The sequence below is a fragment of the Thalassophryne amazonica genome, chromosome 8 (genome assembly GCF_902500255.1).
Source record: "Thalassophryne amazonica chromosome 8, fThaAma1.1, whole genome shotgun sequence".
NCBI lineage: Eukaryota > Metazoa > Chordata > Actinopteri > Batrachoidiformes > Batrachoididae > Thalassophryne > Thalassophryne amazonica.
Window position 1 is genome coordinate 20839711 of NC_047110.1, and position 26005 is coordinate 20865715.

At 41.4% G+C, this 26005-nt stretch overlaps 1 protein-coding gene across 1 annotated transcript in view; it reads left to right on the forward strand.

The window, feature by feature from the left end:
* Positions 1-26005, forward strand: part of LOC117515333 (copine-8-like) — a 414918-nt gene that overhangs the window by 256707 nt on the left and 132206 nt on the right. Inside the window, exon 6 of the mRNA XM_034175840.1 lies at positions 15015-15091. Within this exon, the coding sequence (XP_034031731.1) occupies positions 15015-15091 (77 nt within the window). The remainder of the gene's footprint in view (positions 1-15014; positions 15092-26005) is intronic.

Genomic DNA, 26005 nt, shown 5'->3' on the forward strand with positions numbered 1-26005 from the left:
TGTGACACTTTTAATGCTGTACTCATAGTAGCGCTCAAACACAACATAGACATCTGAAACCTTTGTTGTGTTGATCACAAAGGTACAGAAATTGTCAATGTAATCCTGCACAGTTCCCTTGCAAGGCCAATGTATGCACCAGAGAATAGCACAGCCATCAATGATAGTTACCTCGGCATCATTTACATGACGTGAAGACAGAGTAACTTTAAGTTTCTTTTTCAAAGAGGATTTTCCAGTGGCAGTGCGCATATCGCCAGTGTCTTTAAACATTGAGGTTGGCAATGGTGCAAGTTCATGTCTAAGTACATTTGTGAAATCAGTGTCACGAGATTGCTGAATGCCCAACACTCTTGAATATATTAGATTCACATCATAGACATCTTTGCCTCCCACCTTTATCGACCTTTTTGTTGTATTCATTGTGATCACCTCCTTGCTAATTGGTCCACTGAATCTGTCGGGCAGAGAAACATCTGTGCTGTTCCTATTTCTAAGGCCTGCTCTACGTTCACAACAGATGGATCGATAAGTCCAGTCACAATATTGACTATGCCATCTGGATGGTCTGATGAATCCAAAGGATCTATGGACAATTGAAGTTTGTTTTTAATTTTGGCTCGATCTGGTTATCAGCTCGAATTCGAGACATTTTTTCTTCTTTGTGTGTTGTGACTTCTGTCTCCTTACTACTTGTCATCTCGGTAACATCTTCTAACTTCGAGCAGATATGCATGCCGAAAGCCCACTTCTTCAAGGCAGATGGTTTCAGTGAAATGCTGATGATGCCCCCAACGCCATGACCGTAACGCATAAATGTACTCTCAATGTACATATCTGACCAAATTGCATTCCACAATCCAGGCTTGTGCCTCATTACGTGATGGCCTTTCATGAAATGGTTCAGAATATCTTTTGGTAATTGTTTCATAGAGCGCAAATAGTACAATGCGTACCTTGCATAGTTGTGGTGCCCTGCTGCAAAGAAATAAGGGAGCATTTCCTTTACAGCATACAGATGCAATGGCCAATCAGCCTCACGTTCGGCACGTACATAGAGCATCATCAAGAACACAGGTTTGATAAGACAATTCACCCATAGTTTTGTTGTCTTACTTTGCCCAGCTAATGTTTCTACAACCCCTGGCAAAAATTATGGAATCACCGGCCTCGGATGATGTTGATTCAGTTGTTTAATTTTGTAGAAAAAAAGCAGATCACAGACATGACACAAAACTAAAGTCATTTCAAATGGCAACTTTCTGGCTTTAAGAAACACTATAAGAAATCAAGAAAAAAAGATTGTGACAGTCAGTAACGGCTACTTTTTTAGACCAAGCAGAGGAAAAAAATATGGAATCACTCAATTCTGAGGAATAAATTATGGAATCACCCTGTAAATTTTCATCCCCCAAACTAACACCTGCATCAAATCAGATCTGCTCATTGACATTGACCCTATGCCATGACATTGACCCTATGTGTCTTTTTGCAAGGAATGTTTTCACAGTTTTTGCTCTACGGCAAGATGCATTATCATCTTGAAAAATGATTTCATCATCCCCAAACATCCTTTCAATTGTCCAAAATATCAACGTAAACTTGTGCATTTATTGATGATGTAATGACAGCCATCTCCCCAGTGCCTTTACCTGACATGCAGCCCCATATCATCAATGACTGTGGAAATTTACATGTTCTCTTTAGGCAGTCATCTTTATAAATCTCATTGGAAAGGCACCAAACAAAAGTTCCAGCATCATCACCTTGCCCAATGCAGATTCGAGATTCATCACTGAATATGACTTTCATCCAGTCATCCACAGTCCACGATTGCTTTTCCTTAGCCCATTGTAACCTTGTTTTTTTCTGTTTAGGTGTTAATGATGGCTTTCCTTTAGCTTTTCTGTATGTAAATCCCATTTCCTTTAGGCGGTTTCTTACAGTTCGGTCACAGACGTTGACTCCAGTTTCCTCCCATTCGTTCCTCTTTTTTTTTTGTGCATTTTCGATATTTGAGATTTATTGCTTTAAGTTTTCTGTCTTGACGCTTTGATGTCTTCCTTGGTCTACCAGTATGTTTGCCTTTAACAACCTTCCCATGTTGTTTGTATTTGGTCCAGAGTTTAGACACAGCTGACTGTGAACAACCAACATCTTTTGCAACATTGCGTGATGATTTACCCTCTTTTAAGAGTTTGATAATCCTCTCCTTTGTTTCAATTGACATCTCTCGTGTTGGAGCCATGATTCATGTCAGTCCACTTGGTGCAACAGCTCTCCAAGGAGTGATCACTCCTTTTTAGATGCAGACTAACGAGCAGATCTGATATGATGCAGGTGTTAGTTTTGGGGATGAAAATTTACAGGGTGATTCCATAATTTTTTCCTCAGAATTGAGTGATTCCATATTTTTTTCCTCTGCTTGGTCTAAGAAAGTAACCGTTACTGACTGCCACAATCTTTTTTTCTTGATTTCTTATAGTGTTTCTTAAAGCCAGAAAGTTGCCATTTGAAATGACTTTAGTTTTGTGTCATGTCTGTGATCTGCTTTTTTTCTACAAAATTAAACAACTGAATGAACATCCTCCGAGGCCGGTGATTCCATAATTTTTGCCAGGGGTTGTAGAATGATAAGCAGGTCATTAGCATCTGTGGATCTCGCAAGTGTGCCTGACAGGACCTCTTCAGTGACCATTCTCAGGGCACTGGCATTTTGAGGAAATCTCTTTCCTGATAACATGTGTGAAACCCCTCCAAATGCTGCCTTCATAATATCTTCAAGACCAGTGTTAGCTATCAGGGACCCTACACAGCCAATAAAACTCATAAGGAGGTGCATACCTCCTAGTCTAGGTATGAAGTTAAGAAACCTGTCCTGATACACCCACTTAATTCCAACAGCCACTTTGTAAAGTTGCTGATCACTTGTGAAGATTGTCACTTGCTGCCCAATGCCAGTTGTAAGTTCCTGTGCTTCGACCATGGCAGTAAGCATTGTATCAGGATCCGCTGGAGACATATCTATCAGTGGGCGGTAAATTGCTCGGGTTTCTGGTTGTACTGTATGACCTTGCTCTCTTGCCAATTTCGTGTTATATCCATTAAATTCAGGTGTGCTGTCATCAGACACAATCTCCTTGAGAAACTTGAAGTCAGTATTGCGAGCTCTAGAAAGGGCAATGGCCTGATGAACAAGGATATGAAAAGGCAGCACAGTCCTCCCTGCTTCACTGGCTGGCATCTGAGGCTTTTTTGGACCTGTATACCTTTCAATTCTTGTGTCTTCTATCACAAGTTGCCGTGCCTCTTGAGTGGATAAGCATGGAAACATCTCAGGTATGTCATATGTCTGCCTTTCAGCTTGGTATGAATCTACTATAGTCAGCAACATGGCAAGTGAGTGAGTGCTCAAAAGACCATTTTGAGACGAAATGTTCGCGTCGAAGTTATCTGCAACTACTTGAACCAGTCCGTCTTTTGGAGCTTGTATTCCCGCCAGTTTGGAGTTCTTCAAAGCTGCTGCTGCTGCAGAAGACTTAAAACATAACAGCTCATCATATCTGCAGCAAACTCCCAAATCATCAAATCGTTCTATTAGAAACCTTTTTTTCAAGACGGTACCAAGTGCAATTTGAAGCGCAGTGAAACTGTTTGTAAGAATGCTAGTGACTATATTGCCTATCAGTGCAGCAGGCATTGTGTTTGCAAGTTTAGTGGATAGTTTTGCGAGAAGTGCCAGCAAAGTAGAACTGGCAGAATTAAGTGCCAAGTTTAAGTCAATCCTGGAGGTATAATATCTTTTGTCCTCTACTAGAAACTTAGACTCACGTTTAATTGTTTGTGCAATTGTATCTATAGCAATGTCAACGACATCATCTTCTTCTTTCGCAGCTAAGCGTAAGAAACTCGATGTCTTACTCTGAAATACTACTATGTTAGCTACACCTCTCCCACTTAAGACTAGAAGGTCTGAGCCAAAGTGTTCACTCAAACTAGCAACTAAATTTCTGCGGGAGAGATGCTGACCACCTTTAGAGACATATAGATTATGAAGTTCTACAGAATTCCAAAGACGGGTTCTATCAGAATCCATCTCAGCAGTTACTGATTTGAATGCACTATCCGCTTCTTGCTGGTAAGATGGCTCTGCTTTGTTCCTGGCTGAACTCACATTACGAGGTGGCATAAAGCGGTCTCTGTAGTCAACGTGATATCGCCCTTCAGCAGCATGAAGATCACTTACTACTGACATGACTCGCCTTTTAACTGCTTCACTAAAACTGTCCTGTCGGGCGTCACACACATCTATGATAGATTGTTTAAATGTCTTTTGCTCATTACGATCTGCAGTCCTACACAGCTTGGCCCGTCGCCATCTATCTGGGTGTTTAGGATCTCGTTCCATCACACATACATCTGCACAACACAGGCAGTGTTCTTTGAAATTAAACACTGTCTGTGATTCTGATCTACGACTCCGTTTTGCAGCTGGAGCATCAAGCTTTTCAGCTGCTTCCCCAGTTCGCTTTTGAAATTTTCTGATGTGATATCTTGAAACATAGGTAGAGACACAGCTGTTATGATATTTTATTGTCAGTTCACTGTTAGCTGTAAATTGCGGCTCTAAAGTCTTGTGCAGTTCATCATTGTAAATTTTACTAGCATCAATTATTGAACAAATTCGACTCTGATGGCCTGTCTGCAGCTTAGAGGTGCTTCCACTGCATTTGTTGATTTGTTTGAAAATGCACTCCATGGTGCACACTTCTGTGCCTTGATCCATAGTCTGGAACAAAAAACATTTGTTAGTGTGAAGACATGGCATTAATACAGTACAGTTATTGGAGATTGCATGATACAAGATCAGCATTCAAAATATAACAGTATTAGTAAAATTTATATCAGTCGAAATACCTTATCAATTATTTTGGAAAAAGTATACTAGTTCATGTAGTAATCAAAAGATGTCAGCACCCATTTATGCTCAAATTTTTAAACTATGTATTTTTCTTGTTTTGGCACCAGAAGCCTAAACACCTCCATCCTTAACCAGAACAAAATTAAAAACATAACAGATAGGCATAACTTAGGACAATGTTAGCCCGTTTTAAATGGCCTCAAAAAAACTTCCTCATAGCCCTATGTTCTAAGAGGGCTTGGCTTACTACAAATTAAAAAGCAAAATATTTCTCCCTGGAATGCCTTCATATACATTATCTTACATATTTCTCATAAATCCAACTTTGAAAGAAGTCTGCTTTTGATCTACTTCACCGGAACAAAGTCATTAGTAAATAGAAAAAAACTGGAAACACATGTGGTATCATGTTATTCAGTTTGGGTGTGGCTTTCATGCAGTGCTGCCACCTTTAATGGCAAATAATACTCTGTTCCAAAATAAATCAATGCATGTTTTATACAAATAGCACTCTTTTGACCAATTCCAAACTCAGTGTGTGGAGTTTTATTAGCAGAGCCTCGTGAAATTGAACACGTTTTTATGTAATGACCATAGCTAATTATCATAAATTTGAATATTACTCAGGCAGGCTGTTTGTAACCTTCAAGGTCTTATTCCTTGACCATGAAAACCTTGGTTTTGACAAAGTTTCCCCTTCATTATTCCATTATTTAACATCTTAATCCATGGATAACAGATTTTCCGTAATGGCCGACTTCATTTGCATATTATGCAAATTGCCCAAGGGTGCAAGAGGGGCATTACCCAGGATCTTCATATGCACCACCCAAGGATATCAGAACTGCAAAAAAAACTTTGGTGGTACGCCAAAACAAGGTTCACCCAAAAATCAGCATTTCAATGCAGGACTAATGGTAATGGACAGGTTGAATGATAAGATCAGACAGGAGTCTCCTTGGGCTGTGATGTTTGCAGATGATGCTATGACTTGTAGTGAGAGTAGAGAACAGGTTAAATCCAGCCTGGAAAAGTGGAGATATGCTCTGGAGAGAAGGAAAATGAAAGTCAGTAGGCGCAAGACTGAGTACATGTGTGTGAATGAGAGGGAGCCCAGTGGAATAGTGCCGTTACAAGGAGTAGAAGTGGTGAAAGTAGATGTGTTTAAATACTTGGGGTCAATTGTCCAAAGTAATGGTGAGTGTGGTAGAGAGGTGAAGAAGAGAGTGCAGGGTGGAGTGGGTGGAGAAAGGTGGCAGGAGTGATTTGTGACCGAAGAATATCAGCAAGAGTGAAGGGGAAAGTTTACAAAACAGTAGTGAGACCAGCTATGTTGTATGGTTTAGAGACTGTGGCACTAACAAAAAGACAGGAGGCAGAGCTGAAGATGCTGCTATTCTCTTTGGGAGTGACAGGGATGGACAAGATTAGGAATGAACATATCAGAGGGACAGCTCAGGTGGGACAGTTTGGAGACAGAGACAGAGAGCTGAGATTGAAATGGTTTGGACATGTGCAGAGGAGGAGTATATAGGGATCAGGATGCTAAGGATGGAGCCGCCAGGCAGGAGGAGAAGAGGGAGATTTTATGGATGTGTTGAAGGAGGACATGTAGGTGGTTGGTGTGACAGAGGAAGATTCAGAGGACAGGGTGAGATAGAAACGGCTGATCTGCTGTGGCGACACCTAACAGGAGCAGCCGAAAGGAGAAGAGGAAGAAGTAAATGTGGAAAAATAAAAACCCAGTACTAGTGCAAATCTTGTTTGTTTTTTTTATCTTAATTGAATCCAAGACATTTTCAGTGTCTTTGAAATGTTCCTGCATCCATCCCCTGACTTGTCTGAAGAAAACTGGATGCAAAAGTGATGTATATTCTATGATGACTAGTAAAGGGGAGTACGAGTGGTGGCCAAGTGGTTTGTGCACTTGGTTCAACCCCACCCCTGACCATTTCTCCATGTACTGTTGATATTTCACACATTTTAAGTTTTTTTTAATGCCATTTAATGTACAAAAAGTAAGTTCTCAACATAAAAATTTCTAAAATGATCTTCCAAAAAAATAAATCTCTATAACTTGAGCTAAATTAATTAAAAAATATGAAAGCCAAGATGATGGGTTCCGTAAGTAATGGGCCACTTTGGTATAATACCTGTAATTAATCAGTTTTATTATATGGCTGTGACGCTACGTGCACTCTGATTGGCTGATATGGAAAAATATCAGACCGGTTACCATGACAGTTGGTCCGGAATGTGTATCACATTTGTTACAAACCAGAAAGCTAAAAACATGATTAGAAAAACCAAGTCAGACATGAACATACTCCATAAATATCTAAACAGCATTAGAAAAACATACAGATTGTTGCTTACCAGCTAACGACCGGACCATCTGCTAGCAAGTTCTTCATGGAGGTGAAGAAAGGAAACAGGTCTAGCAACGAGATCAAATCCGTCACCAGCTTTCATATTCAGGCAATACCGTAAGTTTGAGAGTGTGTGTGTGTGTGTGTGTGTGTGTGTATATATATATATATATATATATATATATATATATATATAATAGCCATATAATAAACAAATTACTAACCTTGCTTGCTCAGTTAATACTCCTTTATTATTGCCAGTTTCCTTCAGACAAGTCAGGGGATGGATACATGAACACTCATGTCTTTGGCTTGAACTATCCTTCACAAGATAATCAATCCAAAAATGCTGCCTGTGTCAATGTAACTTTCTAGCCTTGTTGTATGAATGTGAGGCATCAATTCAAACATATGTCAAGTTGGTTAGAAGCAGCTTTTGAGTGTAATTTATGCTGCTCAGTTTTATTTTTTTTATTTATTTTTTTTTTTTTTAACATTTAATCATTTTTTCCGTCCAAAGACAAAACAAAACACCTGCACTTCATTTACAAAAGTGCAAGCACAATGAAAGTGCAATTAAATATGTAAATATGTAAATTCTTAGTTCTTAGTTAGTTCTTTCTAAGAAAATTCTCCACTCTACCACTTTATCAAACATTGCACAATGCCCAGTTTCTCCAACCACAACCATAAAAGTCTAGAACTAACTATAGCTTTTCCATACAGTACCATACTGGTTTTATATCTTAACAATTGATGTAAATGAAGTCCAAGACACATTCAGTGACTTGGAAATGTGTCCATCCCCCGACAGTAAATGTTATAATTTAATCAGAGAATAAGTTGCCCCCATCCCAACTCTTTTGGAATGTGTTGCAGGTCTAAATATAGGAATGGATGTACATTAACAAATGAAATGAAGTTAACCAGAAAAAAAAGCAAGAGCAATCTGAGATTTCTGATGGCTGCCAAGGGTTGACAAGGACTCAAAATAAAAGATATGTGATTCACATCATGACCCAGACTTTACCTGGATCCGGATTCCACAATGCAATGCAATAATTGCATACTGATCAGAATGGTCCCACTGAACAAGATGCTGCAAGCTGACATTTAATTCTCAAGCTGAAACAAAATAGTGTCTTCCTGATCTTGATTTTTACATTGTGATGTCGTATCCGTGAAGTAGTTTTGACATAATCCTTAAGGGCCCCTTCACACATAGTACGAATAAGTACAAATCAGGGTGAATCACGGCGAAACAGCGCATATGAGTGAACCACAAAAACGCTGAGCCGACGTCGCGAGGGAAATGAGGTCCGGCAGTTGTGAACTTTACGTGCACGAAGCCGTTGCAGCGGGAACACAGTACGAACAGCTGGAGCATGTGTAACCACATGACGCAGCTGCTGTGGAAAAAAAAAAATATGCCACCCACGGAATTCAAGCTTGCAATTTACAAAAGCTCTGATTGCCAGTCAGAAACTTTACCACTGCGCTACCATCAGTGTCCTAGAAAAAGGTGTGGAAAAATGCCTAAAATGAACAAGGAGATAGACGTATAAAAAAAACCAATAAAAGCACACACCACCGGATTTTGAATCCCTCTTATACAGTGGACAATACAAGTATGAACCCTCTGTTCCTCTGTGAGATCCTGAAATCCTGATCCACAATCCAGATCCAGATCACCTCCAAAATTCAGTGTAGTCTTCCATGGCCTAATATATCTATCTGTTTTGAAAATTTGGTGAGAATCCGTGAAGTAGTTTTGACGTAATCCTTAAAAGTCTATATAAAGCAGAGGGTCACCTCTATGAGTCTGGTCTGCTTGAGGTTTCTTCCTCAGAGGGAGTTTTTCCTTACCGCTGCTGCTCTGGGGGTTGGTAAGGTTAGACCTTACTTGTGTGAAGCGCCTTGAGGCAACTCTGTTGTGATTTGGTGCTATATAAATGAAAATAAAGTGAAATTGAAATTAAGTGAAATCTTGATCCATGATCCGGATCTGAATCACCTCCGAAATTTAATGGAGTCTTCCATGGCCTAATATCTATCTGTAGTGCACATTTTGTCAAAATATGTCCAGTAGTTTTGCTGTAATCCTACATAGAAGTCAAAGTACATGTAATGATCACTGCAGGTATTTTTTAATTTGCATTTTATATGTCGTTCCACCTTTTTCAGATTTGTGGTTGTAATATTTTCTTCTGTCACAACAGCAAATGTGACTTTCTGCTGTGGAAGAACAGACTGTTTTGACATTTTCATCTGCTGTTTAACTTGAGAACCTTTTTCACAATCTTTGGGGCTCTTGACTAAACTCTTTGCTTCACCTGAACATTACAGCTTTTATATTGTTTTCTTCCTTGAAAATCTCCTTTTTATGCCACCGCTGAGCCTGTTAGCGTGGGGAGCTTTCCTGAGGCCTTGCACGCGCTACGCTCTGCTGCTAGCTAGTAGCACGCACCTTATTGCGCCTTATAAGTTGCAGCGTTTGTGTCATCTGTTTTTGTTTTGAGACATCAGCGAAGAGAGAATTTTGCTCAGCACCGGCAAAGTTTTTGGAGCAGCCTTCTGCCCGCTAGACTCGACACGGCTCATCTGTCAAGTGCTTTTACTCAGTCACATGGACATGTGCACGCTAACTCACACACACACACACACACACGCATACCCACAATCGGGTGAGCATGGCCCCAGAATCACTGCGTGAGCAATCCTTCACGCTGTAGGCAGAATTTTTAGCGTCTCCCTCTCTGTCTTGCTCTTTCTGCTGCCCTCCTCTCTTATTGTGGCCTACAGTCATCACCAGACACACCGTTTGGTGTCAAGCTACAAAATACTTAGATTTAGTGTTGTGTTGCACAGTAATCCTTTTTTACTTTGGAGTCATTTTCATGATTTGGAATGACGTATTTGTTTCAAATAGATCTGATCAAATTAAGAAGCACACAGTCGGTTGTGTGTCGCCACCTCATGATAACACAGCATCACGCCAGGCTCAACCAAGCCCCCCCCCACCCAACCTCCGGTGCTGCAAAATGAAGACAATGCAGAAGTGCCACACTTACAATTCCCTGAGTGCCCACTTGAGGCTGGCCCCAAAATCGAGTCACTTCTAAGCAGTAAGCATCAGATGCCCAAAATGAAGCCACATTATGTGTTTCGCAGTTATGAATCCCGCCGTGTCACGGTACGTGACTCACGCGAGAGATCAGCTTCAGCCGAGTTCAGGTTCAGGGCACAATGTAAACAAACGTCGTAACGTATGGACAACAAGACAACATTGGGGCACAGCAGAAGTTCATCACAGGTGCTACACCTCCTCTAGATCACCCTCTCAATTTGGGAGAACTTGTCATCATCATAATCGCCCGTGAACTCACTGGATCAACGCCCTCCACATCCTCGTCAGCCATTGTTTACATGCGCTATGATACGCTGGAACTCTGCTGGCACCACTGTGCATTCTGGGAAGTGCAGGGGGACACCAGAGGCATTATGCGAACTTTAAACTACCGAATGGAAGCCTTGAAGCTGGCTTCAAAAGTTAGCACATTCACGTAGAAGCCCATATTACAACCCCAATTCCAGTGAAGTTGGGACGTTGTGTAAAATGTAAATAAAAACAGAATACAATGATTTGCAAATCCTCTTCAACCTATATTCAATTGAATACACCACAAAGACAAGATATTTAAGATTCAAACTGATGAACTTTATTGTTTTTGTGCAAATATTTGCTCATTTTGAAATGGATGCCTGCAACACGTTTCATAAAAGTTGGGATGGCACAACAAAACACTGGGAAAGATGATGAATGCTTAAAGAACACCTAATTAGAAACAGGTTTGTGTCATGATTGGGTATAACAGGAGCATCCCCAAAAGGCTCAGCCATTCACAAGCAAAGATGGGGCGAGGATCACCACTTTGTGAACAACTGCTTGAAAAAATAGTTCAACAGTTTAAGAACAATGTTTCTCAATTCAATTGCAAGGAATTTAGGGATTCTATCATCTACAGTCCATAATATAATCAGAAAATTCAGAGAATCTGGAGAACTTTCTATATGTAAGCAGCAAGGCCGAAAGCCAACATTGAATGCCCGTGACCTTTGATCCCTCAGGCGGCACTGCATTAAAAAACCATCATTGTGTGAAGGATCTTATCGCGTGGGCTCAGGAACACTTCAGAAAACCATTGTCAGTTAACACAGTTCATCGCTAAATCTACAAGTGCAAGTTAAAACTCTACCATGCAAAGTGAAAGCCATACATCAACAACATCCAGAAATGCCGCCGCCTTCTCTGGGCTTGAGCTCATTTGAAATGGACAGATGCAAAGTGGAAAAGTGTGCTGTGGTCTGATGAGTCCACATTTCAAATTGTTTTTGAAAATCATGGACGTCGTGTCCTCCGGACAAAAGAGGAAAAAGACCATCCAGACTGTTACCAGCGTAAAGTTCAAAAGCCAGCATCTGTGATGGTATGGGGGTGTTTTAGTGCCCATGGCATGGGCAACTTACACATCTGTGATAGCACCAACAATTTTGAAAGGTACATCCAGCTTTTGGAGCAACACATGCTGCCATCCAAGCAACACTTACTTATTTCAGCAAGACAATGCCAAGCCATGTTCCCGCACGTGTTACAACAGTGTGGCATCGTAGTAAAAGAGTGCAGGTACTAGACTGGCCTGTCTGCAGTCCAGACCTGTCGCCCATTGAAAATGTGTGGTGCATTATGAAACGCAAAATACGACAACAGAGACCCCGGACTGTTGAACAACTGAAGTCGTACATCAAGCAAGAATGGGAAAGAATTCCAGCTACAAAGATCCAACAATTAGTGTCCTCAGTTCCCAAACGCTTATTGAGTGTTGTTAGAAGGAGAGGTGATGTAACACAGTGGTAAACATACCACTGTCCCAACTTATTTGAAACGTGTTGCAGGCATCCCTTTCAAAATGAGCAAATATTTGCACATAAAAAATAAAGTTCATCAGTTTGAACATTAAATATCTTGTCTTTGTGGTGTATTCAATTGAATACAGGTTGAAGGGGATTTGCAAATCATTGTATTCTGTTTTTATTTACATTTTACACAACATCCCAACTTCATTGGAATTGGGGTTGTATAATGGCCAAATTTAGAGATTAAATAAATATTTTTATAGCCTGGTAAACCAAAACAAAAACCAAAACAATTATGGTCTCTATAGTTAGTTTGTCCGTGTTTGTCATTTACAAACATTTTACAACAAATATCTGTAATGGTTTGGCTTATGTATTGGATTTTGGACACTAACACCATTATCACATATGAAAGCTAGATTGCATTAGGTCCATTTAATTTACAATTACTGAGGAAATAAGCAAGTCATAATTTTTAATGCAAACACACCATTTATGAGTTAATAAGAACTGCCAATATAGACATACCCAAACCAGCAATTTTTGGTCTCAGCAGCTAGTTTCCCTGCTTTCAGTGCAGACAGTGGTTAACTTCTTGCATGTGAAGCTTCACTGCTGTGGTTACTGAGTGGCAAGTAACCCGGATGAACTCAGTCGTAATGGAATTTTGCAGAGTTTCTGCTTAAAACTGACTTTAGGATAATTTAAGAAGTTTTAACTTCATCATCTGATGGTTAATAATCCCATTAATCCATTTGATTGCTTTGGGTGAAGAGACTCCGTCTCAGACGTGCTGCTGTGGTCCAAAATGACGGATGCCCTGATGTAAAAGGCAGACCGATTTTTAGGGGCGGACCATTTGGTCTGCGACACCGGTTTCAATGTAATCAGAGCTATTGACTGCACACATGTTCATAGCGTATTTGATGCACAAATGCACATCAGGCTGGTTGGTGGCTGGCACGGTGCACGATGGCTGGCTGCTTGCTGTGTAAATAGTGTGTTCATCCGAACGTAAACCAGCGCGGCCGCATTTGGGCATGTGCACATTCAAATATGTTTTATTATTATTAGTATTATTGTCTTTTTTATTATTTTGACTTGATGGTGAACTGCAGAGCTTCTTAACAGGCTTCCTGTGTTCAGTATTTGTCAATAAACACGTGTGTAAGTTGTGATTTCACAGAGTCAGCGGAGGTGCCCCTCACCTTTTTAAACTCACAGCTGTTGGCCTCACACACACGCTCCGTAGCTTCCACGAACATTTTTCCAGTTTTGTGATTAATCTGTTTGACAGCACAACAAATAAATCACAGAATTTCCAGTTGTCTATAGTATAATTTTTTTTCTGTGTTCATGTTGTCTGATGTGACGTCATTGTCAATCCCTGCTCAAAGGGCCTATTTACATGAAATTGCATATTTAAGTAGGGTGTGGCCAGGAAGGAGTTTGGTTCCCCGCTCAAATCCTACATTCAGTCTGTTTTTAATGTGACTGAATCAGTCAGGTGCACGTGATGAAAGAGTTCCATAAATCCTGCAAACACCAGATCATCCGTGTGGTTCATCATAAATAACTTTGTGAAAATTTGCTCTAGAAAAACTTGTCTGAATTATATTCTGAGCACTGATGAAAATGTAACCCAATGTGAAATAAATGTAGTATTCTGCCATTTAAAGTGCTGTATAGCCAATAAAATAAGATAATGAGATCATTTATTTAAAAGGAAAAATTAAAGCTGTATAGGAATTTTTATTTGCATTTTTCTGCATAGTCCTTCAAACTATAAGTTATTAACACAGCCGGCATATTTTCTCAGCATCCAGAATGATAACTTCATTGGTTTTGTTTTATTTATTTATTACAGCTTAAATGCAAAAAATGTTCAATTTTCAGTTGAAACTAGTTCAAAAACATTTAATATCTGGTGTCAAATCAGTTTATAGCTTCTTAAAAGCATGAAAAGGTTCAAATACATAATTTCTATTTTAAAGGAGTTACTTTGCTTAAATCTATAAGTACATTTCTGTTATATTGCAAAGTTACAGCACATTTTATTGGGGGCGGTGTTGGTCTAGTGGTTAAGGTGTTGGGCTTGAAACTAGAAGATCCTTGGTTCAAATCCCAGCCTGACTGGAAAATCACTAAGGGCCCTTGGACAAGGTCTTTAATCCCCTATTGCTCCCGGTGTGGAGTGAGCGCCTTGTTCGCCACATTCACCCCTGACACTGGGGTGAATGTGAGGCATAATTGTAAAGCGCTTTGAGCGTCTGAAGCAGATGGAAAAGCGCTATATAAATGCAGTCCATTTCAGTGGGATGTACAAATGGAACGTGCGTGGATCCATGCCTACGCACACTTTGATACATCTGAATATTTTTGTGCTTACGCATTTCTGGGTTTTGGCGTACAGCAAGTTTCAGTAGGAAATCCATGCAAGTCTTTGTACACGAGGCCCCTGGAGTGTAATGTTTTCAGATTATGTTTTGTTGTATAGCAGTCATTTTACAGTGACAAAAAGCTGACAAAATCACTCAAATTCTTCCTCTGTGAGAAGCTGCAGAAGTGTTACACTGTGTACTTCTCCTGACATATGTGAGGGGTTTTTTTCTTTCGCTCTAATACATGTTTGTTGTATCGCTCGCATCACATGTCAACAACATCTAGTTGGATATTTCAACCTGCAGCTCATCACTCTGCTGTTCTGTTTGTGGGCTTTTGTGTGTGTGTGTGTGTGTGTGTGTGTGTGTGTGTGTGTGTGTGTGTGTGTGTGTGTGTGTGTGTGTGTGTGTGTGTGTGTGTGTGTGTAGGACTTCCTGGGCCAGGCCTTCTGCACGCTGGGCGAGATAGTTGGCTCACTGGGAAGCCGTTTGGAAAAACCTTTAATGTGAGTAACGTGCACTGTCACACACGCACACACACACACACACACACGGACTCAAACATGAGCCTGCTTTTTCACACAGATGTCCATAATTAGGCACTAAGGGGCCAAGTCCTGACTGGGAAAAGTTGTGTACTCTGTTGCCACTTGTGTGTGTGTGGGGGGGGGATCCTGATCATTACTTATACCCAGTGATGCCAGTAACGTGTTACTTAGTAACGCGTTACTCTAATCTGACCACTTTTTTTAGTAACGAGTAATCTAACGCGTTAATCTTTCCAAATCAGTAATCAGATTAAAGTTACTTCTCCATGTCACTGTGCGTTACTATTATTTTTCATTGTGGGTCGATAGCAGCATTAAACTTGGTCCGTGGGCAGGAGGTCAGGGTTCGACTGAACTGCCCACTTTAAGCGAGCTGTGAGCTTATCATCTGTGGTTTTTTGCAGCTGCTCGACTCGTCCTCACCTCTTAAAGCGCGGTGATCAGCACACCTGCACTGAGCTTTACAAAGACATTTTTATACTTTTTCCCCTCCTTTATTTAGAATTCTGAGCTGAGCCGCTCCATATCGTCTCGTTAAAAACAGCTGATCCTCTGCGACGCGTCAACAACTAACACTATTTTCCACTCAAATGCACCTAAACTCTCTTTCTGAGGACCACATGATGTGAAAACGCAATAAAACTTTCTTACCTGTAAATCTGGTCATGTTTTCTGCATAAATAAATGTTATCCATTCTTTGTGCTCAAACGCCAAAGCAGGGGCAAATCCAGATGGAATGGGGGTGTGGGGCAGGGATGTGCCCCCCCTCACAACACCCCTAGATTAAAGGTCCACTTTTGAAGCCTTTTTTTTACTACAACTACTAATACTACTTAAAATAATAATTTCGACAACTAAAATGTTTAGAGAGAATTTAACTGTTATAAAAATGTGAGAAAGAATTTAATAGTTACATTTATTAACAATGTAGGTTCAAAATTGCAAGTTTTATTGTTACAGTGCTGTCTACAGTTAAATATGAGGTCAAGAAAGACGTCTTTATTTTACTTTTTATAAAACAAGTATTTATTTTCATTGAAGTCAAGAAAGGGTGACTATAAAGTGAGTTTTGGCAAAACAGGTATCATTGTCATGTTGAGGTGTCAGAGGGTTGTTGTCGGCAGCTGGGAAAAGTAACTAAAAAAGTAACTAGTAATCTAACTTAGTCACTTTTACAATTGAGTAATCAGTAAAGTAACTAAGATACTTTTTCAAGGAGTAATCAGTAATCAGTAATTGGATTACTTTTTCAAAGTAACTGTGGCAACACTGCTTATACCCCATCAAATCCTGATCCATTTCTGATCTGTGTGGTGCATTGAATTGAAAATCAGCAGGATTTTAAGATTCGTTGCAGCAGTTGGTCTTTGAAGTGAAGCGAGGCTCAGGCTGTAAAATGAGCCAAGATGCTGATGAAAGCCTCCATCAGCTAAATGAGATGAATGCCTCACAGCAGTCATCCTAATGACACACTGTAAACATGGTGAGATGATAAACAAAGTTGTGACGTGGGACCGTTCAGCCAGTGGGACAGCGCTGCTGCTGACCCTTGTTTACAAAGAAATCCACAAACTGCATCCAGAACATGAAATATGAAGAAATAATCAAAGACCTTTTCATGACATTAAATGCCCCCATTTTTAGTTTTGTTGCTGTTTAGTGAGCACAGACACTTTTGGAATGGTTTTGCAGTTTGTCTTCTCTTACTGTGGGGTCGGTCATGGATCGGAAAAGAAATCCTCGTGTGTACAAATGACTAACATTTCTGTCAGACTGGGGTGAACTTCTGATCTTATACCACATAACCGGCTTAGTTCTAACTGAGGCCTTTTATCGCCCAGCTTAGCTTTTCTCTTCCTGCAGAATGTTCCATGCATATATATCCAAACAAAATACAACTATTTGATGGAAGTTCTTTTTTCTGACCCTTTCTCACCTTGAAGTTGTTGCTTCATCCTGGGGTATTTCACCTCATCCGTCACTGGAGCTTTCTTCTGTCAGAAAATCTGTGAGGCTGCAAAGAAAACCCGTGAGAAAGTACAGCGTTGATCATAGTTTTCTCACTGATTGTTCTGTTTCAGGCACCATTTTGATTCTTGATTTCAGCAGTGAACAATATCCTATTTTATGGACTATCAGTTTTTGTTTTATTTTTAAGCTTGACAGTTCTTGAAACCTATATAACCAAAAAAAAAATCACATGTTCGTTAATAATAATAATAATAATAATAATAATAATAATGATAATAATAATAATGAGAACGATAATAATCAAGTCAAGTCAAGTCTGGGAGAATGCACTGGTGCTGTGCATTCACTGAAGTCCGTTGGGTCTTGCATGGCAACCACGCAGGCTGGCAACCGGTCCAGAGAAAGGGGCCACATAATCCTATTAAGAATAATCCTTGCAAGCACCTTCCCTGGCACAGAGAGCAGTGTGATACCTCTGTAGTTGTTACAATCCATACGGTCACATTTCCTGTCCAGACTGGAACATCAAGCCCTTTCTTCTAATCTGTAGGGATGATACTTGTCTCCTAGATTGAGACAAAAATGGTTTGCAGTGCCAGGAGAACAGCATCTCCACCTGACTGGAGGGCCTCAGCTCCAATGCCGCAAATCCCTCACGTTTAGTAGGATAATAATATAATAATAATACAATAACATGCTTTTGGAGGGCGGTATGCATTTTCAGAGGCCCGACGTCCATATGCCCAGTCGCCCAAAATGACAGATATTAACGAGGGCGAATATCTGTCATTGCTGGCAACGGCATGGATGGAGGGACTCAGAAAATGCATACCGCATGACAAATGCATGTTATTTGCATTATTATCACTTTACTGAGATACACAACATGTAACGCGTACATAAAAAGTTGGCTCACGTTAACTTTTGCTGTATCGGCTGGCGCACGCTGCTCTCCGAATTCGGCAGTGCGTCCTCATCAAGCTGGCTGCTTTGGCTGCTGTTCATTGTCGTACTGTCCATGAGAAAATCATCCGGAATATCCATATTGGGACCAACACACACACTTCTCGCCTTTTTATGTTTTCCTCTGCAGACAGTTCTTGGGCTCTGCGCTATGACGTAATTTGTTTATGCACAGCGGTCGGGTATAGCCAGGTAGCATCGACATAAATCTACGATACCGGCCTAGCAACGCCTCAGTAAAGTGATAATAATGGATAATAATAATTATAACTATTTATGTAGGGCTTTCCCAGGAATCAGCACACAAAACAAAATACATTTCTGCAATAAAAGTACACGCCAACAAAATCCAAAAATCCTAAAGCACTGATTTAAAAAAATTAAATAGACTCATGTTTTTATTGTATTGTTTCCACCCTTGAGGGTCAGTAGTCCATGTCCATCTTATGTTTTCTATTGGTTAGTGACATCAAGTAACATCCAATATGTTGCCCATTGCACTGTCCATCTTGCATATTTTTAAAATTTATTATTACCTACATGGAAATGCTGTGTTAAAAAGTGTGTTCCACGTGCAGAAACAAATACACCAGAGCAACTTATATATGTTTTTTCTTCTTCATGGCACACTTTTTGACAGGTGCAACTTATACTCCAGTGCAACTTACATTCCAGAAAATACTGTGTATCTTGCCGGTCTGCGGTGTACCGTCCAAAGCACTCAGTGCAAATGCAGTTGTAGCATGTCCAATTCAACGTTGTCATTTTTGCATCAAGAAATCTGAGCGCAAAGCAGGGCACAGTGTGCAAAGGTGTTATAGCTTGTCATGTAATTATAGGTAGGGTTTGGGTATAACCTGTAATCAAGTCTCATTGCTCTGAAGACTAAACTACACCAGAATTTGTTGCATTGCTATTCAGAAGATGAACACAGAAGTAAGATGTTTTCTGGTGAAGAAAGATGCCTGCAAACATAAGTGCTCTTTGTCTGCAGCATTTTTAATAGTAAGATAAAAACTGTTCGCCATGATTCAAACTGACACTGCTGTGAGCTTTGTACACTGTACAGACATGAAGGGATTTTTCTTTTAAATTTGGAGTGTGTGTGTTTTAATGTGCTTTTGTGTCAAAGCAAGGGTTGTTATATGCCTTATTGATATAGTACCAGCTGTATATGTTTTCATTTCCAGACCCATATGAAAAAGAAATGCCCTCCATTCATCCATCCAATATCTAGACAGTCCCTGGCATGCCTAGTCTCATATTGTTCAAGTGTGTCAGTCAACTTGGAAGGAAGAAAACCAACGCAAAAATGATGTACAAACCAAACTTTTGTGTTTTACCTGGAATTTTTAACTTTATTTCTTGTTCATTTTTATTTTCAATTCAGTTTCATGATAGTACCATCCCTAGTGTGCAGAGTGTAGACACATGTGAGGCCATTTGAACATGTAAGTAGCATAACAACTCTGCATTGGATGTTAGACCAGGTTTTTGGTTTTCTGTTCTGCAATTAGGAACACTTCGTTGCAGCCTGTTTTCATTTTCACAAAGTATTTGATTTGGTTGACCAGGCTCCATCTGGAGAATTTGTGAAAGTACCAAGAAGTTACTGGACACCATAGCCAGCCTATATATAGGGACTGTGAGTGCCGTGAGGAGGGGTGTCCTTAATCACTGTCTTTTTCCTAGTTAGTACTGGCATTCATCAAGGATGTGTTCTGGTTTCTCCACACTGTTTCAGTGCTTGCATGGACTGGGTGTTGTGCACTGTTGTGGAAAGCAGTGGGTTTGGTACCTATTGTATGTTGGCTAGGAAAGTTTTACTGACCTTGTGTTCAGGGATAATACTGGATCCTTGTAGAATTAAATGGATACCTGGATTGCAGCACTTGAGAATCTAAGTGAGTCATGGTTCAAGACTGAGATGCTTTCAGTGACTTCCCTGACTCATTGAACTTGTGTCAAACCTATTGACACATTCACTTATTTCTGAGTCTTCTGGCTTTGAGATGGAGAGATGCCGAAGAAGAGCTTATGGAGTCCAAAGGATACTGGACGGAGGTATGTGGCAATGTCAGTATGTTTGCAGGATAATGAAGGTCCAAGTCTTTTGGGACCTGGTGCTTCCTGTCTAACTGTATGGTTGTGAGACTTAGACACTAACCAGTGACCTAAGGTGACGGCTAGATGTTGCTGGTATGAGGACTCTTTGGAAGATCCTTGGGTACTGCAGGAATGAGTTCATGTCAAGTGAACAGTTACCGAGGGAGATGAGTATCACTTGCATTGTGATGGATCATCAGCTGTGACATTTTGGCCATGTGGCGTGTTTCTCTGGGCATGATCGAGAACATAGATACTTCAGTGTTGAGGACCCCAGCAGTTGGAGAAGGCCAAGGGAACCCCCAGATTTCACCTGGCTGCAGTAGATGGTTACTTTCTAGAGGTAAAGATAGATCAGCTGTCTGCCTCAGTGGTTGCTATTCAAGATTCAAGGTGGTTCCGTACTGTGGTGAATGCAGTGAAATCCGGCACATACTCCTACCTGGCCTGTCACAACAAACCACACATTTAATGGCAATGATTTAAGTCCATGTCTGCTTCAGTTCGCTGTTGTCTCTCATTAGTCTGGGTCTTATCTGTCAGCTGACATGATAAGAAAGGTGTGCACGGAGCAGGCTGGAAACCTGGAGACGTGGCCTGTTTTTGAGCATCGATCACCTTTTTTGATGGATTAAATAATTGACACGTTGGTGTGATCCTGGATTTCATGGTTTTTCAGAACATTTATTAAATTGGTTTCCACAGCAAACTATCCATTTCATTGCACTGTATGCAAAACATATGTTTGTGTGAAGCTGTCTGGAAAAATCCAGGCGCTACCTTCTTCTGCTCTTTCTCCCATTTCCTTCACCACCATACGACATCCATCAACGCCAGCTGCCCTCAGGAATCGACCCACCAATGCTGCGGGGAAACCCCGGCATCCCACCTCAAAAGGAATGACCTCCACCTTCCAGCCTCGCTCCCCTATCTCCACCCTCAAATCTTCATAGCGGTTGAGCTTCCTTTGTTGTGCTCCATCAATACCCTCCTCCCATGGGACTGTCAGTTCTCCAAGTATTACCCTTCTTTCCTCCCTGTCAATCAGCGTAACATCAGGCCGCAAATCAGACACCACCACCTCTACTGGCAAAGTCTTGTCTTCTAACACGGTCCACTTTCTTTTTGGACCAGTGCCTGTCCTCTTCTGCTTTCGACCTCTCACCTGTTCACCGGCTGTCACAAACTTAACTGCTTGGCTCTTCTTCACTGGGACAAACGCCTCGTTTACTGCCTTCACAGCCACCTTCAGAACTAAGTTGTGCCTAAATGTATACCATCCTCTGCTTAGAGCAGCATGACACGCTGACAAGATATGGTGAAGAGTAGCATACTTTCCACACAGATGACAGTTCACGCTCTTGCCAGTACCCCATCTTCTCAGGTTCGCTGGTGTTGGAAATACATCATACGTCATCTGGAGTAGCCGCTTCAGACTCCCAAAACTTCTTCCCCAAATGTCCTTCCAAGTCACCTTTCTCTCCTCTACATCCCACGTCATCCATCGACCTTGCTGACCCTGCTGTGCTGCCCTCGAAACCCTTTCTGCCTCTACCAAATGCTCCCTGATCTTTCTTCGTTCCCCATCTCCGGCTTCCGACCAAAATCGGTGGCTTCTTACTACGCCAAGGCAAGCTCCCTTTTCACGCACCACTCCAACAAATTCACGTTGATGTGCTACGGCCTCAACTTCTTTCACCATACCACCAACATTCCACTTCCATCCAACTTGCAGGGCTGGTGGATTTTTACTTATCACTTGGTCATTGGAATCATTTAGCATTGACTGTAGTCTAACCTTCGCAACTTTATATTCTTCCACCACTGATGATAGGGAAACTGGAGCTTCGTTGACCGACTGTAGAATGCTACATTCTTCAGCATCTTAGGAACTCCTAGCCACTTTTGTACCATCTTGCTGATCTTCCCTTCAATACTCTCAACTCTCGTCAGCGCCACTTCATAAACTGTCAACGGCCACATCAACCTTGGTAGTAGCCCAAACTGAACCATCCAGACCTTAAACTTCCCAGGTAGCTTCATCTTTGCAGTTGCTCTCAGTCCATCTTCAGCTTGCTGCTGGACTACAACTCCTCGATGTCGGTCTGTGATTGGAAAGGAGTACCAACGACCTAGGCTCCTCACGCCCTTTTCTTTCACTGATGGAATTCGTTCACCTTCAACCATGAAAACTTTGTCAACAACTTTCCCAGCCCGTAGCGTAAGATACCTACTCTTCTTAGCTTTAAACACCATGCTTGATGATGTCACCAACTCTTGTAACCGCTCCACCAACTTGGCTCTCCATTCCTCCACTTCTAAAACTGTCAGGTCATCCATAAAGGCCTTTAGCTGGTACTCACCACCACCACAGCTTCTTATAATCACCTCCATCACCAAAATGAACAAAACAGGTGATACCGCACATCCCATTGCGACACCTTTCTCCATTCGCATGAGCTTAGTAGTAAACTCCTCCGTCGTAAACCGGAACTTGAATTTCCCGAAGTACTTTTCAACTGCCTGCTGCAATTTCCCTGGGACATGGAAGAAATCCAAAGCGAACCGAATCATTCTATGTGGGACAGAACCATAGGCGTTGGCCAAGTCCAACCATATCACATGGAGCTCCTTCTTAGCATTCTTTCCTTGCGTGATCCTATTCCAGATCATAGACACGTGCTCAAGGCAACCTGGGAAACCAGGAATACCCACTTTCTGGATTCTGGTATTGATGAGGCTATTAGCCAGCAGAAATTGGATTAGTCTCTTTGCAAGCACCGTGAAGAAGATCTTGCCCTCAACATTTAACAAAGATATTGGTCTAAACTGACCAAGAGACACAGCGTCCTTCTCACCGCTTCTGCAAAAACAAAGTGTTGTGTTTATATATATGTTGTGTTTATAAGGCCACTCTGAAAGGTGCAGTTTTGTTTTATTGGGGGGGGATACCAGTCAGTATCTGGTGTGACCACCATTTGCCTCATGCAGTGCAACACATCTCCTTCACATAGAGTTGATCAGGTTGTCAATTGTGGCCTGTGGAATGTTGGTCCACTCCTCTTCAATGGCTGTGCGAAGTTGCTGGATATTGGCAGGAACTTGTACACGCTGTCATATACGCCGGTCCAGAGCATCCCAAACATGCTCAATGGGTGACATGTCCGGTGAGTATGCCGGCCATGCAAGAACTGGGACATTTTCAGCTTCCAAGAATTGTATACAGATCCTTGCAACATGGGGCCGTGCATTATCCTGCTGCAACATGAGGTGATGTTCTTGGATGTATGGCACAACAATGGGCCTCAGGATCTCATCATGGTATCTCTGTGCATTCAAAATGCCATCAATAAAATGCACCTGTGTTCTTCGTCCATAACAGACGCCTGCCCATACCATAACCCCACCGCCACCATGGGCCACTCGATCCACAACATTGACATCAGAAAACCGCTCACCCACACGACCCACACGCGCTGTCTGCCATCTGCCCTGAACAGTGTGAACCGGGATTCATCCGTGAAGAGAACACCTCTCCAACGTGCCAAACGCCAGCGAATGTGAGCATTTGCCCACTCAAGTCGGTTACGATGACGAACTGGAGTCAGGTCGAGACCCCGATCAGGACGACGAGCATGCAGATGAGCTTCCCTGAGACGGTTTCTGACAGTTTGTGCAGAAATTCTTTGGTTATGCAAACCGATTGTTTCAGCAGCTGTCCGAGTGGCTGGTCTCAGACGATCTTGGAGGTGAACATGCTGGATGTGGAGGTCCTGGGCTGGTGTGGTTACACGTGGTCTGCGGTTGTGAGGCTGGTTGGATATACTGCCAAATTCTCTGAAACGCCTTTGGAGATAGCTTATGGTAGAGAAATGGATATTCAATACACGAGCAACAGCTCTGGTTGACATTCCTGCTGTCAGCATGCCAATTGCATGCTCCCTCAAATCTTGCGACATCTGTGGCATTGTGCTGTGTGATAAAATTGCACCTTTCAGAGTGGCCTTTTATTGTGGGCAGTCTAAGGCACACCTGTGCACTAATCATGGTGTCTAATCAGCATCTTGATATGGCACACCTGTGAGGTAGGATGGATTATCTCAGCAAAGGAGAAGTACTCACTATCACAGATTTAGACTGGTTTGTGAACAATATTTGAGGGAAATGGTGATATTGTGTATGTGAAAAAGTTTTAGATCTTTGAGTTCATCTCATACAAAATGGGAGCAAAACCAAAAGTGTTGCGTTTATATTTTTGTTGAGTGTGTGTGTGTATGTGTATATATATATATATATATATATATATATATATATATATATATATATATATATATATATATATATATATATATACGAGGTCTGTGATAAAACTAACGTACCTTTTGATTTTTTCAAAAACTATATGGATTTGAATCACATGCGATTACATCAGACAACCTTGAACCCTCGTGCGCATGCGTGAGTTTTTTCATGCCTGTCGGTTACGTCATTCGCCTGTGGGCTGGCTTTGAGTGAGGAGTGGTCTACCCTTCCCGTCTACCCCTCCCGCGGTGCAGCGGCACAGGAAAAACACCTCCGTGTTGATAACCATTTGTAAAAACCAGGCGGCTTTTGATGGCTTTCAGTTGAATGAGTATCTGATAAATTGTTTAACAGCTGGACATGTTCCAACTTGTCCTTAAGGCTTCCAACAGAGGTGTTTTTCTTGTGACAGCGAGCGGCGCCGGCTGCGTCCCGACGCATGGACCCGTCCGCATTTTCTTTCATTACAAAATCTCCTTTAACAGTGGAATGTCCGGATAAACTGCTGATCCCAACCTCTTCTGAAAGTTCTCTGTTCTGTCACAACGTCCTGGGTCAACAGAGGCTTAAATTTGGAAGCTTTCAGCTCGTAACAGGCAGACAGCGGCGGCTCAGGGCGTGTCGCGATGTCCCACTCCGTGGGCAGTCCTTAAAGCAACAGCAACAGTCCATAATCTCTCATCAGCCGTTAAAATTTTCACAGAAAACCAGCTGAATTTCTCGAATGGTGTCCACTTCGATGTGCCTCACAGTTTTTGAAAAAATTTTGATCAAACAAAGCGTCAGTCTCTCAGGAAGTTCTCAGACAAAGAGATTCCGACGGGAGGGGTGGACCACTCCTCATTCAAAGCCAGCCCACAGGCGAATGACGTAACCGACAGGCGTGAAAAAACTCTCGCATGCCCACGAGGGTTCACGCTTGTCTGATGTAATCGCACGTGATTCAAATCCATATAGGTTTTGAAAAAATAAAAAGGTCTGATACTTTTCTAACAGACATTGTATATATATATATATATATATATATATATACAGTGAACAAAAATATAAACACAACACCTTGTTTTTGCTCCCATTTTTTACGAGAAGAACTCAAAGATCTAAAACATTTTCTATATACACAAAAGACCTAATTCTTTCAAATATTGTTCGCAGTCTGTCTGAATCTGTGCTAGTGGGCACTTCTCCTTTGCCGAGATATCAAGATGCTGATTAAACAGCATGATTATTGCACAATTAAATTTATTGAATGCCCACCTAAAACAAGTTAGTTCCATGACCCACAGCATATTGTAAAAAGCAAAATAAAATTTCATGATGTTTTTCTCCTCTTCCGTGTCTGGCTTGTGATGACGTCATCTGTTTGTCCAGGGCGCTTATTGTGAAAGATGTCGCTAGCTTTGCCACAGTCACACGGTTAAGGAGCTATTTTGTGTTTGTTTTTCTCCGGCAAGTCATTTTTCCATCCACCAAAATGAGTTCCTTGTCAGCTCTTATCCGTATAGTTCGTCATTAAGCTTTGTGCGTGT